The sequence below is a fragment of the Convolutriloba macropyga genome, chromosome 6, assembly GCF_964194025.1.
Source record: "Convolutriloba macropyga chromosome 6, txConMacr16.3, whole genome shotgun sequence".
In the NCBI taxonomy this organism is placed as follows: domain Eukaryota; kingdom Metazoa; phylum Xenacoelomorpha; order Acoela; family Convolutidae; genus Convolutriloba; species Convolutriloba macropyga.
This window is the reverse complement of record NC_134473.1, coordinates 6,786,909-6,804,074: the sequence shown is the minus strand read 5'-3', so window position 1 is coordinate 6,804,074 and position 17,166 is coordinate 6,786,909. Positions and strand designations below refer to the sequence as shown.

The 17,166-nt window shown below is 34.7% G+C and overlaps 1 protein-coding gene across 1 annotated transcript in view; it reads left to right on the top strand.

Moving 5' to 3' along the window:
• LOC142341456 (uncharacterized) overlaps nucleotides 1–17,166 on the top strand; it is a 107,702-nt gene that overhangs the window by 28,757 nt on the left and 61,779 nt on the right. Inside the window, exons 7-10 of the mRNA XM_075392411.1 lie at nucleotides 7,600–7,690; nucleotides 8,089–8,151; nucleotides 8,549–8,905; nucleotides 14,896–14,990. Coding sequence (XP_075248526.1) covers nucleotides 7,600–7,690; nucleotides 8,089–8,151; nucleotides 8,549–8,905; nucleotides 14,896–14,990 — 606 coding nt within the window. The remainder of the gene's footprint in view (nucleotides 1–7,599; nucleotides 7,691–8,088; nucleotides 8,152–8,548; nucleotides 8,906–14,895; nucleotides 14,991–17,166) is intronic.

Here is a 17,166-nt window from a genome sequence, read left to right as displayed (position 1 = left end):
GCAATTCTGCTATGCAGCATTATGCAATTCTTATGGGCAAAGAAATCCCTTGGGATGTTCTCAGCTGATTTTGTATTCAAGATTTTTTACAACCATTTGCGTGCGTGGTGCCATTTTAAATTCCTACTGGAGCAAGGTTTATGTTCAATCGCTTGATTAAATTTTTGGTCACATGTGACTGACCTCGATCTCAAAAATGACTTCCTCGCTTTCAAAATGACTTTTTTTTAATTTCAAGGAGATAAGAATTATTTTTTATAACTGAGTGGGTGTCATTCTAAATGAAGGCTATTTGAGAACAGATAATAAAAGCAGCCTTAAAACGAAGAAAAATTTACGAAGAAAGCAGCCTTAAAGCGTAGGTTTGCAGTCCAGCCTGCAAACCTACGGGGGCTATTTTCTGACAATGTGCTAGCTTTGTTTCAAAAATGATAATTTATGTAGTGAATGTAGCAATGGACACATTTTTTAATTGATTTTTTCCCACACGAAATTTTTAGCAATTAATGTGGTCTTTTTATGTGACAGCAATTAATGTGGTCTTTTTATGTGACCGTAGTCTTGTTCAATTTTGTGTGTGATCGCTTCTCTTTTTGTCCTTAGAAAAAGAATAAACCGGTGAAGCCCGAGGGCATTAAGTCCCGAATCAGATGTTTTAGACTTTTATTTAGCTTTAAGTTTACTTGGCGGCAGGTGAGTGAAACTATTATTGGCTGTTGTTTTTTTTTCAATTTAATGATTTTGACTTGTATTGGCCGCTGCTTTTTTAAGATCTGTTCACACACTTTTGAAAAGAAATTTGAGTTAAAAAAGTCAAATTATTGTGATGATTTTAATCACGCCAAATCAGTAAAGAGATAGAAAAGGCGAATGGTTTAAGCCGTGAAATTTCCATTCTGAATTTAGTTTTGAGGAAATTGTAGAAAAAATTGATTGTCACGTATTTTTGAAACGTCAGATTTTTGCCCTTGTCTGCAATGTCCTTTTTTCTGTACTTTGTCTTTCAGCTTTTTCCGCAACATTAGTGATTGTAAGTTGGTGTTAAGATTTAACCACGTGTAGTTTGAACACTTTTTAACATGTTTGAAGTGGTTTTGAAGTGCTTTGAGACCAGTAAATCAGATCCATTGTCTGAATAAGGAAATCCTGTGTGATTCCTGAATCTCCGACCAGTGATCTTCCCTCACACCCCCATCCATCCTTCTTCAGCTGGCTGTTTAAAGCCCCCTTGTCCAGCCCTCCCAACCCCTATCACTTGACCCGCATCCAGCCCCTCAACGCCTGAGCCTCACCCCCACTCACCTAACGCACCCTAATGTTAGCATCCCTAAGCCTCAGTTGGCTACTACCGAAACCAACCGCTCGGCGGTTGTTTGAGAGCAGCTGTTTGCCAGACGTGAGTTGGTCATTTTTATTATTATTTCTGTTTGCCTTATCTTGACTTGGTATTTAGTATTGTTAATGACATGTCTCATTATTTGATAACGAGGCATTAATGTACCCAATCAATTGTTCGAGCTCATGGGTAGTGGTTTGCATGACTTTGATACAATTTGTTCTATTTTTTCATTTTTTGAAATTTGAGAGTATTTGGTGTACTTTTTATTGTCTTGCCATTTATCAATACAGACATAGGTTGCTAATAGTTGTTATTCAAATCGATTTAGACATTTCAGATGAAAGCTATTGCTTTATGAGTTTGACTGTAATTGTATTAAAATTTTATCGATTTTTCAAATTTTGCTAGTGTTTGTTGTTCACTTTGTTGTCTTGCATCTTAGTCTCGTTATTCACCGGTCTTCTCTGTTGCTAGGGATGTTCCAGCACATAGTTTTTGCTTTCATGGCTTATACGCTGTGCGTTTTCAAAAAATGGGTGAACTTTGCTGATGTTTGTTGTACTTGTTACTGTTTTATTACTCGATCTAATAATTGGGAGATCTCATCGGTTGCCAATGAAGATCTAATTTATTAATTGTTTCACTCCGTAACTTTTGCTTTCTATGAATTTTAAACTCTTTTAAACTATTAGCATTTTCTTGTGAAAATTGGTTCTTATGTTGTTTTTTTTCTCATTTAGTCTCAGCAATGACAGGTTTCATCGGTTCCCTAATGAGGAATAAGTTGATTCTTCTTAGTTGATTGATTAGTAAATGTCGTTTTGTTTTCTTTTGACTCTTCATTTTCAATCAGTTGATTTCTTAGTCTTGCTTGTTTTTGTTATTTGTCTAATGATCTTTTGATTAGTCTCAAAACTGGCAACTCTTATTGGCCTTCTACTGCGGCGTATTTTTGGTCACTTTTGGGCTTCAACTTTTAGTTGACGGTTTCCTTGACTGAGATACCGTTTCTTCTCGGAACGTGAAGTGGTTAATCGTGGCTTTATCTGTAGTTATATTTTCCCTTTTTCAGCCATTAAATTGTGAGAGGTGTTTTATGACAGTTGAGGTTTTTTATCTGCTGTGGTTCAAGAATTTGGCGTGTAGGTTCTTACTTCGACGCCACTGACGTTCAAGGCTATTCTAATTTTTACCTATTTCTTACATTTTTGCTTTTTTTGTTTTGTCGGCCTTTGATTCGCACACGATTGTTGTATTGTGTGCTCTTTCTAAGTATGCGTAGATTCACTAAAAAATATTCATTTGTGTTATTCTGTAGTGGTTCTCAGAACACTAAACTTTCGACAAGATTGTTTTAGTTTTTGAGATTTTTTTTTAAATTTTGCACCTAAACATCATATGCTTTGTTGGCTGTCTTGCTTGATGTCACTTTTAGATTGTTATAGGTCATGTTATTAGTTAAATCAAGTCTTTGAATTGTAATTCAGGACTTGTCCTGCCAAAAAGTTTTAGTCAGACATGTCACTCTCACAAAAGACTCGTTGCTATCAGAGACTCTTTTGGGTACTTGATGTTAATGAGCCAAGTTCAACAGCGGATTTTTTCAGAGGGTTCTGATTTAATAGAAAAAATGCATCATAACTTATAAAGATTCTTAATCTACAATCTATAAAAAAATTTAGTTTTCTCTTCGGTCGTTTTTTCTTTGGCCTTTTGAGAATATAGTTCAACGAAGTTATCGCAGCCATCTTTGGTCGACCACCTAATTGTAGTATTGTAGGTATTTAGTATTGTTAATGACATGTCTCATTATTTGATAACGAGGCACTAATAAATCAATTGTTCGAGCTCATGGGTAGTGGTTTGCATGACTTTGATACAATTTGTTCTATTTTTTCATTTTTTTGAAATTTGAGAGTATTTGGTGTACTTTTTATTGTCTTGCCATTTATCAATACAGACATAGGTTGCTAATAGTTGTTATTCAAATCGATTTAGACATTTCAGATGAAAGTTATTGCTTTATGAGTTTGACTGTAATTGTATTAAAATTTTATCGATTTTTCAAATTTTGCTAGTGTTTGTTGTTCACTTTGTTGTCTTGCATCTTAGTCTCGTTATTCACCGGTCTTCTCTGTTGCTAGGGATGTTCCAGCACATAGTTTTTGCTTTCATGGCTTATACGCTGTGCGTTTTCAAAAAATGGGTGAACTTTGCTGATGTTTGTTGTACTTGTTACTGTTTTATTACTCGATCTAATAATTGGGAGATCTCATCGGTTGCCACTGAAGATCTAATTTATTAATTGTTTCACTCCGTAACTTTTGCTTTCTATGAATTTTAAACTCTTTTAAACTATTAGCAATTTCTTGTGAAAATTGGTTGTTATGTTGTTTTTTTTCTCATTTAGTCTCAGCAATGACAGGTTTCATCGGTTCCTAATGAGGAATAAGTTGATTCTTCTTAGTTGATTGATTAGTAAATGTCGTTTTGTTTTCTTTTGACTCTTCATTTTCAATCAGTTGATTTCTTAGTCTTGCTTGTTTTTGTTATTTGTCTAATGATCTTTTGATTAGTCTCAAAACTGGCAACTCTTATTGGCCTTCTACTGCGGCGTATTTTTGGTCACTTTTGGGCTTCAACTTTTAGTTGACGGTTTCCTTGACTGAGATACCGTTTCTTCTCGGAACGTGAAGTGGTTAATCGTGGCTTTATCTGTAGTTATATTTTCCCTTTTTCAGCCATTAAATTGTGAGAGGTGTTTTATGACAGTTGAGGTTTTTTATCTGCTGTGGTTCAAGAATTTGGCGTGTAGGTTCTTACTTCGACGCCACTGACGTTCAAGGCTATTCTAATTTTTACCTATTTCTTACATTTTTGCTTTTTTTGTTTTGTCGGCCTTTGATTCGCACACGATTGTTGTATTGTGTGCTCTTTCTAAGTATGCGTAGATTCACTAAAAAATATTCATTTGTGTTATTCTGTAGTGGTTCTCAGAACACTAAACTTTCGACAAGATTGTTTTAGTTTTTGAGATTTTTTTTTAAATTTTGCACCTAAACATCATATGCTTTGTTGGCTGTCTTGCTTGATGTCACTTTTAGATTGTTATAGGTCATGTTATTAGTTAAATCAAGTCTTTGAATTGTAATTCAGGACTTGTCCTGCCAAAAAGTTTTAGTCAGACAAGTCACTCTCACAAAAGACTCGTTGCTATCAGAGACTCTTTTGGGTACTTGATGTTAATGAGCCAAGTTCAACAGCGGATTTTTTCAGAGGGTTCTGATTTAATAGAAAAAATGCATCATAACTTATAAAGATTCTTAATCTACAATCTATAAAAAAAATTTAGTTTTCTCTTCGGTCGTTTTTTCTTTGGCCTTTTGAGAATATAGTTCAACGAAGTTATCGCAGCCATCTTTGGTCGACCACCTAATTGTAGTATTTATCACAGTTCTTTGATTAGTAATTTGTATAATCGCTTGTTAGTGTTACCGGTGTTCTTAGCTTCATTTGGACCACTTTTCTCGGGTTTATACTCAACATTTAATAATCATTATTTGAAACTATATCTAGACTGGAAAACTTCAGAGAAATTTTTAATAGTAAAAATAATGCATAAAAATAAGGCTGGCGTATTGCCGAAGTTTGCAGAATGTTGGCGTTCAAGTAATTAACATATTGATTTGTTTTTGACGAGAGATTGTATCTTGGCATTATTCTTTTTTGTCCCAGATAAGATAAAAACTGTTTTAGACTTTAATATATTGGTAGAAAAGAACCTGGGAACCCTAATTTTGTTTTTATCAGCTCTTGAACGATGTTTGAAGCACTTTTTGTAAACGTACGTTTTTGATGCAAGTTTTTTTTATTTGTCATGTTTTGCGCTTTTGTTATTTCAAGCGCGAGTGAATTTTTCACGCTCTTTTTGTTAATTTTCGGCGGTCTCTTATTTTATCTGGGCTATACTCCCCTTTGAATTAAAATGTCATACTGTTGTTCAAGAGCAGATCGTCCGACGTTAGTCGGTTTTATGTTTGAGATTTTGCTGTCTTCTGGAAAAACAGATTTTTTGCTTCCATTTTTTCCAAATTAGTGGACTGCAATAAATTTACAACATTCCGTCAATTATCAAAATTGAGCTGTCAAGTTTTTTGACATACTTCTCGAGAAATTTCATAGGATCTTTTATTATCAATTTTGGTTTAAAATCTTGATCTTGGTTATGAGCTCCAAGATTGCTGCAAGATTTTCCCCCGCTTTGTCTACTTCCTAGGCAAAGAAGATTTCAACAATTATTTGCAGTTTTGCGTAAAGGTTTATAACGTGTCGTCTGCATTGTTAATTTGCTCCAAAATTTTTTAATTGGTCTTTCAAAACTTTGTTTTGCTGCACCTGGTGACATTACGTTATTTATTATAGCTGCGAAGCTTATGCTGAGCGTAGCTATATTGCGGTGCTCTTGGTTTTTTACAATTCAAAGAATTTGAATTGTATTGGGGCGTTGTCTTTTTTTTAAAGATCTGTTCACATATTTTCATGATTTTTGAAGTCAAATTGGAGTAGTGATTTTGGTCACGCCGAAACAGGAAATGGAGCGAAAAAGCGAGTGGTTTTGCGGCGTGAATTTTTTTCGCTCTATTTTTACATGCGGCAATTTCAGCGGCATGTTTTTTGTTCACATGCGGCAATTTCATCTAATTTTAATTTTTTTTTAATTTTTTGGATCGGATTTTTTTTCTAAATGGTTTTCCCAATCCATTCACAGCTCATTCTAGGCCTAAATTTTTGTTTGAATTAAATTTTCATTTCTCGCTAGTGGTTTTTTTGTTCACATGCGGCATTTTGACATTGTTTTTTTGTTTTTTTTTTTCTTATTTTTTGATCTGCTTTTTTTAAAATGGTTTTCTCAATTCACTCATAGTTCATTCTAGGTCTAGTTTTTCTGTTTAGTCAATGAAAATTTTTTGAATTGTACGTCAGGACTTGTCCTGCTATGTTTTTTACTTCGTCGAATAAAAAAATGTTTCGCTTTACCTCATTTTGCCGCTTTTTCAACATTTTGCGTGCAATCTTTTTGACTTCTCTAGGCTAGTTTCTCTCTTCTCTCATTCTGCTAAAAGTGAATTTGAACATCAGTTGCTCAGCAAAGCAATTCAAATGAACAGAGTCAGTATAAAAAATTGAAGTCAGAAGTAGAAACGGGATAAACTAAATTGCAAATTATTTAATTGGAAGCTGTGAAAATTCATATTAAAGTTAGGATTTCATGGGTCTCTAAAGCAGTTTTTTTCAACAATTTTTTCTCCGTTTCTGTTTAATAGCATCAAAGACGCTTCATCAGCCGTCGTAGAGATTTCAGGTTGGCGGGAACACTATAACTAAATGTTTATTAATTGCTCTCGAGGAGAAGCAGTTATTGTAAACGTATGTATTTTTAATGCAAAATTTTACTTGACCGTTTTTGGCTTTTCGAGTGACTTTTACGCCCTTGACTTTCTGCGTTTTGCGTGATCTAAAGTTCTCTCTCATTAACAATTTCAAGCAGCTGAATTCAATTGGCGGCAATTTAATACTAAAAGTCAAATAATAAGTGCGCCAAAACTGGTGCCATTTTTTCACTTTCAATCTTAATAGTGGTATATATTAACCTCTAATGAGGTTATTTGAAGTTATCTCGTGAATTGTTTAGTCCCATTCAGACCCCCCCCCCCCCGGACTGAAGCAGGCTGCAATTGATTAGAGCTCCCACTAGTTTTTTGAGAGCAATTCTTCTGACGGTGGTCGGTTATGTTTGTTTTTCGTCGGTAAGGCCATTTTATGTAATGAATATTGCTTGCAATAATATTGTTCAATAAAGTTGAAAAATACTAACAGTTAAGACAAGGGTTCTATAGAATAAGGGTGGAAAGTTACTGAGCACGTGTCAATACATAGTAAATCTTTATGTAAAAACATAGCACATGCGTTTGAGGCTGCAAATAATATGCACCCACTAAGCTTGGGGGGGGGGGGGGGGGGGGCACAAACGGAAAAGATAGAGAATAAGTTTTCCTTCTAGTATAGAAAAATTGTAGACATCTCACAATAGAAATTGTCTTGGAGAAAAAGTCAATCTATTGAAAATGTTTTTCCCTTTCGCTTATTTTCCCTTTGATCCTATGTCTGACAATTGAGTTTATTCGTAGTCTCCTTATAAGGAATTAGATGTGGCGCTCCTTTTGGGTATTTGGAGAGCAAGTCCATAACTTGTTTTTCAGGCTGTGTGGGTGTCGACACTATTGTCCAACAAGGACAGGAGCTCCAAACGTGCACAAATTAATGCTAAAATGGAAATTACCGATTCATGTGGTGAGCGATAATCATTTATTAGTCATAATATAGATGTTTTAATTTTAGTTATGATATTAGTATCAGAATTTTCATTTAACCATTCTGAATCCTCTAGTTATTTGTGTTATCTTCACTCAGATGCGAAACGTGAAAATATACATTTCATCATGTGAAAAATGGTACTTGTAAGGAAAGTTATGTATTATCCTGTTTCAACGGCAGCTTCATTTTCACATTTAATGGGCTCTTGAATAACTGCTAAACTTTTACATTCAGTAAGGTGCGTTTAAGTAATCAACTTTTGAACAAAACTTATCTATAACCTTTGCTTCTGTCAATGTTTTTCTCAGTACGTCAATTGAGCTTACAAAACTGAATTTACTCCTAAAGTGTGCTGATTTTTTGTTTGTTTTCAGAGGTGGAAACTGTGGAAGATAATTTGGATGATGCAATCACTTTGAATGAGACAATAGACCACGGTATGTTCATGACATCTCAAGTCTTTTATAACTATTAATAATAAATTCCTTTGAATACATTCGAATAATAATAATAATTATCATTATTTGTCAAAAGTAGTAGCACCATCACGTAGCTTGTAGGATCTCAAGAGAATCTTTCAAGACTCTTGTGGTAAATTAGATAATCTTCACTAAAATTTTAGACGAAATTTGATTAAGATGAGAATTGATATTTCATGTTTTTCTAACGCCATTTACGCCAAAACTGGTTTTTATTTGTGTCTACTCATATTAAAGCAAGTTGATAAAAAAGATTTTACATTGAAAGGAAAACTTAAGCCTGGAATAGAGCTACTTTTTTCATCACTGATATTGTTGCAACTGTCTGTCGCATGCGAGCCGCCGTCTTGTTTAGTTGTGTGCAACTCTTTCTCAAATGCGATAGAGCTCTCAAACCATCGGAGGGCAAACGAACACAGATCGGGTCGGGTTCGGTTCTCAAACTCCAAAGTCACTATCAACTGCATGTCTCAAGGATGCACTGAAGCATTATGTCATATCAACATCCAGACGCCCTCCAATGACGTAAAAACTGAGTCGGAAGTTTCCACTGATGAAAGATACGACTTATATGTCCAGTTTGCAATTCCAGTGTGTCATCAACATATCATAGTGTACAAGGTGTATAACGAGACTACAAATCAGAAACAAACAATTTTACAGGAAGGAGTTATCAGCTCCATTGAGGGAAGTCATTACCATCCTGTTACAGGTAAAGAGAACCTGAGAGGTCTTCAGCACTAGTCTTTAGTTGCCCAAAATGACAAAATTAATAGAAGTCGAGTATTCTTACTTACGTGAATGAAATTATAACCATAAGTTTGTATTTATAGCGTTCTTAGGTAACAGCGAGGTGATTTCTTTATGCTCGATGTTCTTAATTTATGGGTGTATTGTGTATGACTTTGGTTGCAGTATCATTAATAGCCGCCGCCAGCCTCTCAAACGGCTGTTATTTAGGCGCTCTCCTTTTTTATGACAATTCAAAGAATTTAAATTTTTTTGGGGTGCTGTCTTTTTTTAAGATCTGTTCACACGTTTTCATGAGCTTTGAAGTCAAATTGGAGTGGTTTTGGTTACGCCGAAACAGAAAGTGGAGCGAAAAAGCGAGTGGTTTTGCGGCGTAAAATTTTTCACTCTATATTTAAAGTAGAGTGAGAAAACGATGTTTAAACAAAAATTCGCTTTCTCGCTAGTGGTTTTTCAATAGCCGCGAAGCGATAGCTGAGGCTATTATTGGTCTTCTTTTGGTTTTTTTAATTTCGTCGTTAAGATTTTTGTTACGACCATATGACGTCACAACCACTTCAAATCTGCTTCTTGTTCATTCGTTCATGCAATTTCAGCTGAATTGCGTGCGTGACGTCATTTTCACTCTTAGTCCAGTTATCTTTTTTGTTCATTCGCGTGATTAAATTTTTGGTCACACGTGACTTACCTCACTCTTAAAAATGACTTCCTCAATCTGAAATTGACTTTTCTTTGCTTTAATTCATAGAGATAAGGTCCAATGAGTGCTTGTCGCTCTAATTGATGGTTTTTTAAGAGCAGCTAATATAAACAGCAATACAGATTCTTAATCAAAATTTACCATCTCAGCCCTTACTGAAAATATATTTTTTTTGGTCTGTCTTTTCTTCGTTTTTAGACTATGAAGCTATTGCGCCCTTTTCCTGGCAATTTGTCAGCTATGCTTGTTGACATTCGGCATTTTGAAATTGATTTTTACTATTTTTTCGATCTAATTTTTTTCTAAATAGTTTTCCCAATCCATTCATAGTCCCTTCTTGGTCAATTTTCTTTGTTCAGTCGATTAAATTTTTTTGAATTGTGTCAGGACTTGTCCTGCTATGTTTTTTATTTCGACATCAAGATTTTGTTACGATCTTACGACGTCACTATCACTTCAAATCTGCTTTTTGTTCATTCCTTCATACAATTCCAACTGAGTTGCATGCTTGACGTCATTTTCAACATTAGTGGAGAGAGTTTTTTTCTTGTTCATTCGCTTGATTAAGTTTTTGGTCTAACGTGACTTACCTCACTCTCACTAACGACCTCCTCACTCTAAAATGGCTATTTTTGAGGCGTTGGCCTTTTTTTTACAATTCAATGGATTTGAATTGTATTGGGGCGTTTTCTTTGTTTTCAGCTCTGTTCACACATTTTCATAATTTTTGAAGTGGTATTGGAGTGGTTTTGTTCACGCCGAAACACAAAAGCAAAAAAGGGAGTGTTTTTACGGCTTAACTCCTTTTCGCTCTAATTTTAAAAAGAGGTGTTTGAACAAATCTCGCTAGGCGTTTTCTTTTTGACATGCGGCATTTTGACATTGATTTTCAGTTTTTTAAAATTTTTTTGATCTGTTATTTTGAAGCATAGTTCCCAATCAACTCATAGTCCGTTCTAGATTTTGTTTTCTTTTAGTCAAGGAAAATTCTTTGAATTGTTCTTTAGGACATGTCCTGACATGTTTTTTTAATTCGCTTGACCTTTTTTTTACGTTTTTCGTTTTACAATTGATGATGATGTCAGAAGTCATGATTTTCACGTTTGACTTCTGACTTATTTTACTCACTGTTTCAACTGAATGGATTTTATATTCTTTCATGCATTGATTTAGGCAATATAATGAATACCGTCAAAGTCAAAAGAGCAAAATCTAAAGAGGCGGGATAAACCGATACAGCCCTGTCATTAAGTCATTGAGAATTAGGTTATAAAAACTCATTAGGGTGTTTTCATGCTGATATCGGTTTTGGGCTTATTAGCTTTCAGCTTAGAAACTGATTTAAGTATAGCTTTATACAAATCAGAACACTTTTTGACACTGAAAATAGGGAAAAATTCAATTACTCTTTTTTTCTTTTTCTGTTTCAATCCCCGATGAGCATCAAGCGCGGCAACGGCGGCTAGGTTGCGGCAATCTGTCGGATATGTTTGTAATTTTTGTTGGACCTAACTTTTCTTTCTGGATAGACATATTATTAATTTCTCTCAAACTATGTTTAGAGCAATTATATTAGTCCTCTTGGTGTTTAGTACGCAATTTTGCATACTTCCGAGTTTTTGCTTGATCGTTTTTGTATCTGAACATCGAATTTGAGTGAATTTTGGCTTGGAAGTTGGAATAAACTGGTAATGACGGAGGGTATATTATTTAGAAGGTTTCTAATAGCCTTACTAGTCTCATTGTACGCAATCCACATGAACTGCTGAGGAGATTTCAATTCATGCTCTTTAGTGCAATTCATGCTTGATTATCAGAAATCACGTTTGTTTTTTTTGCAATTCAAAGAATTTGAATTGTATTGGGGCGTTGTCTTTTTTCAAGATCTGTTCAAAAGATTTATGATTTTTGAAGTCGAGTTGGAGTTGTGATTTTGGTCATCACGAAACAGGAAATTGTGTGAAAAAGCTAGTGGTTTTGCGGCGTGAAGTTTTTTGCTCTAATTTTAAAGTAGAGTGAGAAAACGGTGTTTGAACAAAACGGTGTTTGAACAAAAGGGAAAAAATTCAATTACTCTTTTTCTGTTTCAATCCCCCGGCTGTGTTTTTAATTTTTGTTGGACCTAACTTTTCTTTCTGGATAGACACATGAATTTCTCTCAAACTAAGTTTAGAACAATTATATTAGTCCTCTTGGTGTTTTGTACGCGATATTGCATACTTCCGATTTTTTGTTTGATCGTTTTTTCTATCTGAACAGCAAATTTGAGTGACTTTTGGCTGGGAAATTGGAGTAAACTGGTAATGACGGAGGGTATTATATTACTGGGAAGGTTTCTAATAGCCTTATTAGTCTCATGGTACGCAATTCACTTGAACAGCTGAGAACAATTAAATTCATGCTCTGGTAATTCAATTCATGCTTGATTATCAGAAATCACATATGTTTTTTTTACAATGCAAAGAATTTGAATTGTATTGGGGCGTTGTCTTTTTTCAAGATCTGTTCAAAAATTTGCATGATTTTTGAAGTCGAGTTGGATTTGTGATTTTGGTCTCCACGAAACAGGAAATGGAGCAAAAGAGATAGTAGTTTTGCGGCGTGAATTTTTTTTTCGCTCTAATTTTAAAGTAGAGCGAGAAAACGGTGTTTGAACAAAACTTAAGAACAAAATATTTTTTACTGTTTTTTTTTCAATTTTTTGGATCGAATTTTTTTCTAAATGGTTTCCCCAATCCATTCTTAGTTCATTCTAGGTCCCGTTTTTTGTTAGCATCAAATTAACATTTCTCGCTGGTGGTTTTTTATTCTCCTTAGTGGCATTTTGACATTGATTTTCTGTTTGTTTTGTTTTTTTTACCTGATTTTTCTAGTAATGGTTTCCTCAATTCTCTCATAGTCCGTTCTAGGTCTAGTTTTTTTGTTTATACAGTTAAAATTCTTTGAATTGTTCTTCAGGTCTTGTCCTGCTAAGTTTTTTGTTCGAGGTCGCTCGTTTGTCTCATTTGGTAGGTTTCGCAATTTGAAGTTTCCTTCATAAAACTTCATTTCAAGTTTTCCGCTGGTTGTATTTTTTTGTTTAGAGCGTCTTTGATTGTTTTCAAAACAAAAGTTAAGAGCAGTTATTAGCTGAGTTGGTTTTTTTTCTCTGGACATTTAGAAGCTTTAGTGAATGAAAAAGTATTTTACTATCAATTCATCAATTCTTATACCTTCGCTTGGGAAATTTAGAAGTTGGTTTTTAATTGCGCTTGAACGAAGTTCATAGCAATTATTATTATAAACGTTTTGGCCTTTTTATGGAAACTTCTTGCTTGACCATTTTGCATTTTCCTTCTAGAACATTCTTTGAGTTCTCAAGTGATTTTTTCTTGCTTTCGTTCTTCTTTTTTGAGTGAGATCTGTTGCTCTCACTCTAAAGTAATGCTTGTTGCTAAGATAAAATCGATTGCAGCATAGCAAAAAGAAGGTTCTGAAGCGAGAGGGAAGTGCTTATGGTTAGGGATCGGGAGGTCTATGATTCGAATCCCGGCGTGGTCAAATGTTTGTCCACCCGCCTGTCGTTCGAGAGCAATTCTTCCGACATTAGTCGCTTTGTTTTGGTGTTTTTTTTGTAATTGCTTGAAGCTTGTAAAATTGCTTAAAACAATTTATCATCCAATATGCAATCAATTGTGATTATCAATTGCTCTGGAACAAATTTTGAGTCAACTATTGAAAACGTGTGTGTTTTACATGCAAAACGTTGCTTGACCACTTTCGCGCGTTTCTAGAGCATTCGTTGATTTCTTGAGTGACTTTTTCATGCTTGAGTTCTTCCTTTTTTGTGATTTAAGTCGCTCTTATTCTGATTATTCTGAAATAAAGTTTGTTGATAATGTAAAAACGATTGCGAGAGAATGAGAAACAAAGCCATTGCTGTTTACTGGTTAAGAGGTCAGAATGTTATTCTAGAGGTTCGGGCTTCGAACCCGCTGGGGCCACATTTTTGCAACCTTAAAAATTTTCTTAAGCTACTCTCCATTCAAATTAAATTGCCCCGCCTGTCGTTCTAGAGGAATTCGTCTGCCTTTAGTCGGTTTATGTTTATAGATTGCATCGGCAACTGCGTCTGCTAAATTGTCCATCTTTTTTAAATCATTACTCTACGATATGAATTGCTGTTTAGTCGATCTGTTGGCTGTGCTACGTTTTTGAAGTTTGCGAATTGGGGACCTTTTAAACATAGACGGTTATGATCAGTTAAGCAGATGAAGCAGTTGTTTTCCATGGCGATATTTGTTCAAAGCAAGTAATAAATTATTTATTACAGCTTTCAGAGTTTGGAACTTGTTTTAACAGTCTGAGAGCACCTTTTCTGTATTGTAGTTTCGCCCAGTATCATTTTAGTTAAATTTCAACGGGTGTGTTTTTACTCCCAAATTCTCATTTTGAGCTGAACTTCCTAGTAATTTATGTGACGCTTTTTTCGGCGTTTAAATTAATTCGTTCTTTGGTTTTTGAGACAAAATAAAATATGTCGCCAACGAGGTCTTTTCAACCAAGAATGTTTGTTTTATTTTTTTAATAGAGTTCGGATTGATGGTTGACAACTTTGTTCCTTGTAACGGTACATGTTTTGCTGTAAAACGCTATAAAAATATATAGCGGTGGGTTTTAAAGGATAATAGATATTGTATCATTTCTGATTGTGATGAGAAAATGTAGATGTTTGCGTTTTTGTAGCATGCTGGAAAATGCTATTTGGGTAAGTGAATTGTTGCTTAGATATTGCAAAGCCCTGCTGTTTTGCTGGTCGACTGCTGGTTTTCATTAACTGCCAATTATTGTTGTGAATTGTGGAGGCATGGTTGTGGGGTATCCATACAAAGGTGGAGTCAAATTCCAAATATTTATTAACGAAATTGACGGAACCGGTTTTAAATTACCGGGGGTTATTTATTGACACTGGAACTAACTGTTTGCAAAAATTAGTAACTATCGACTATAGATTTGTTAATTAATTTGCTTCTGATTTGCTGAAACACCTTTGTGCAAGTTTTTCAATTACTGACCTCTGTTGTGCCAGATTTTCTTTTATACAGTTTTGGATTAAAACTCACAAATTTCGTATCTCAATCAATGTTAGATATAAGCCAGGTTAGATGGCTTATATCTCGAACCGCTACGTGGTTCTCGATTAATTTCAGATTATCTCAGTGACGTCATCAGTGTCACGGAAACTCTAGGTACATCATACTATTGTGTTTTAGTTGGAGTTGGTTCCTCCAAGTTCTACTTAAGTGGGTCTGTGTACAGTCTTCTCAGAGGAAACAACCAGCCACAAGTTCGACACACACTCAGCAATGTAAGATAGTTCATATAAAAAAGAAGCACTGAATTACCTGAGTATTTAGAGACTAATGTAAAGTTCCAGGCAGTGTGTTTTACAGGTATTATGTTAGATGAGTAATTGTTACAATATTACAAAATTTTATATTTCAAAAGAGAATGCACGTTTCCAATCATGAAGTACAGAGAGAAATTACACTTACATCAATTACAAATGGGAACAAATGTAAAATTTAATAATTAATGTTTTAAAGACGTCACGAAAATTTGAAGTCAAGCCATGAAACTTTGCCAAAACTATGATTTTTATAGTTAGCAACAAACAGTTTAAAGAATAAAATCTCTCAGATTCCTTTTAAATATAGCGTAATTACATGGGCGAATAAAAAATTTATAGGTAACTTGCTCAAAACTTCAACACCTCCTCATATTACGCTTTTATCGTAGCCTTTGCTCCTACTAACTGTTTAATGAAAAACTTTCCTGTTCTTTGATGTTTATAGCAGTCAAAAGTAGGTAGCGAGAGTCCATCTGGACTATTCAGTTCTTATTAATTGCTCTTGAACGAAGTTCATAGCAATTATTGTAAACGTGTGTGTCTTTTTTATGCAAAATTTTTGCTTTACGGTTTTGACTTTTCGAGTGACTTTTACGCCCTTGGATTTTTGCGTTTCGCGTGATCTAAATTTCGTTCTCATCAGAATTTAAAGCAGTTCAATGCAATTGGCGGCAATTTAATACTAAAAGTCAAATGGAAAGTGCGCCGAAACTGGTGCCATTTTTTACTTTAAATCTTAGTAGTGGTATATGTTTAACTGTAGTGTGGTTATTTGGAGCCAAATATTAAACATCTTAGTCCCATTTAGGCTCCCCCTCCCTCCCTAACCCCCCCCCCCCCCCGACTGAAGCAGGCTGCAATTGATTAGAGTTCCCCGTAGTTTTTCGAGAGCAATTCTTCCGACGTTTAGTCGGTTGTTTTTCGATTAGTAATTAAGAGAAAGAGGTAGAGGGTTAATCTGTAGTCAAGCAGGTGAACAGTTAGTATTTTTGCCAGGATATTAATATCTGTAGACGATTCCAATTTCGAGCAATTATAACACGCTTTACTGCCCAATTTAATTGTTTTTCTAAGGTAACGATTAAATTGTTACCAATTGTGCTCAATATTATGGCTGGGTATTGTAAAAGGCTAACTACCAAAGAATTAATCATAACAGGAGGTAGCCCTTTTGGCAGGCAGTGTAAGGAAGTTGTATAAGCATTTAATACTTTGGGCCGTTTTCGAGAGCAGATTCTTAACATATTTGATAGTGATGATTTTTTATTGTGTTTGATAGTTGAGTTCGTTATCTATAGTTACACTCAGATATTTCACTTGAATTTTCTCTTCAATTTGACTTGAATTTTGGTTATCTCTAGTTACACTCAGATAATTCACTTGAATTTTCTCTTCAATTTCACTTGAATTTTTGTTCTCGAATTTGTGGTGAATGTGGTTGATTCGTATTGCCAAGTACAGTAAATTCAGTTTTATCTGCATTCAATTGAAGTGTCAGTTATGTAAAGTAGTCCAGTATAACTTCAATTGACTGTTCAAGTGACTTTTTGCAATTATCAAGGTGGCAATGTGATGTCAAAAGAACGCTATCGTCAGCGTATTGGTTGACTTCACACGTTTTTAGTACTAAATCGTTTACGCAAACCTTGAATAAAAGCGGCCCTGGAACTGTGCCCTGAGGCACCCCATGATGTAGTTGAATCCATTCCGAAGTTTTATCATTCGGAAATACTCTCTGCATCCTATTGCTTTAGAAACTTGATAAAATTTTCAGAGTTTTCACTGATGAATCATTGATTCCAAGACATAACAATTTTATTAATAGTATGGTATGATTTATTGAGTCGAAGGCTTTTGAGACATCAAGAAAGGCTCATGTAGTAAATTTGTTTTCATTCAATTCCGTTCTAACGCGCTCAGTGAAGTAAACTACTGCGTCTATTGTAGACTATTTTCTGAAACCAAATTGTCTGTTGTTTAATAACTTTTTTGCATGCAAATAGTCTTCCATCTGCGCTTTGTTTAGTTTCTGAAAAGCGTTTGAGAGAGCTGGTTTAATTGAAATTGGTCTATAATTGGTTGGATTTTGTCTCACCTTTTTTGTACTGGAGAATCACATTGGCTAATTTTAATT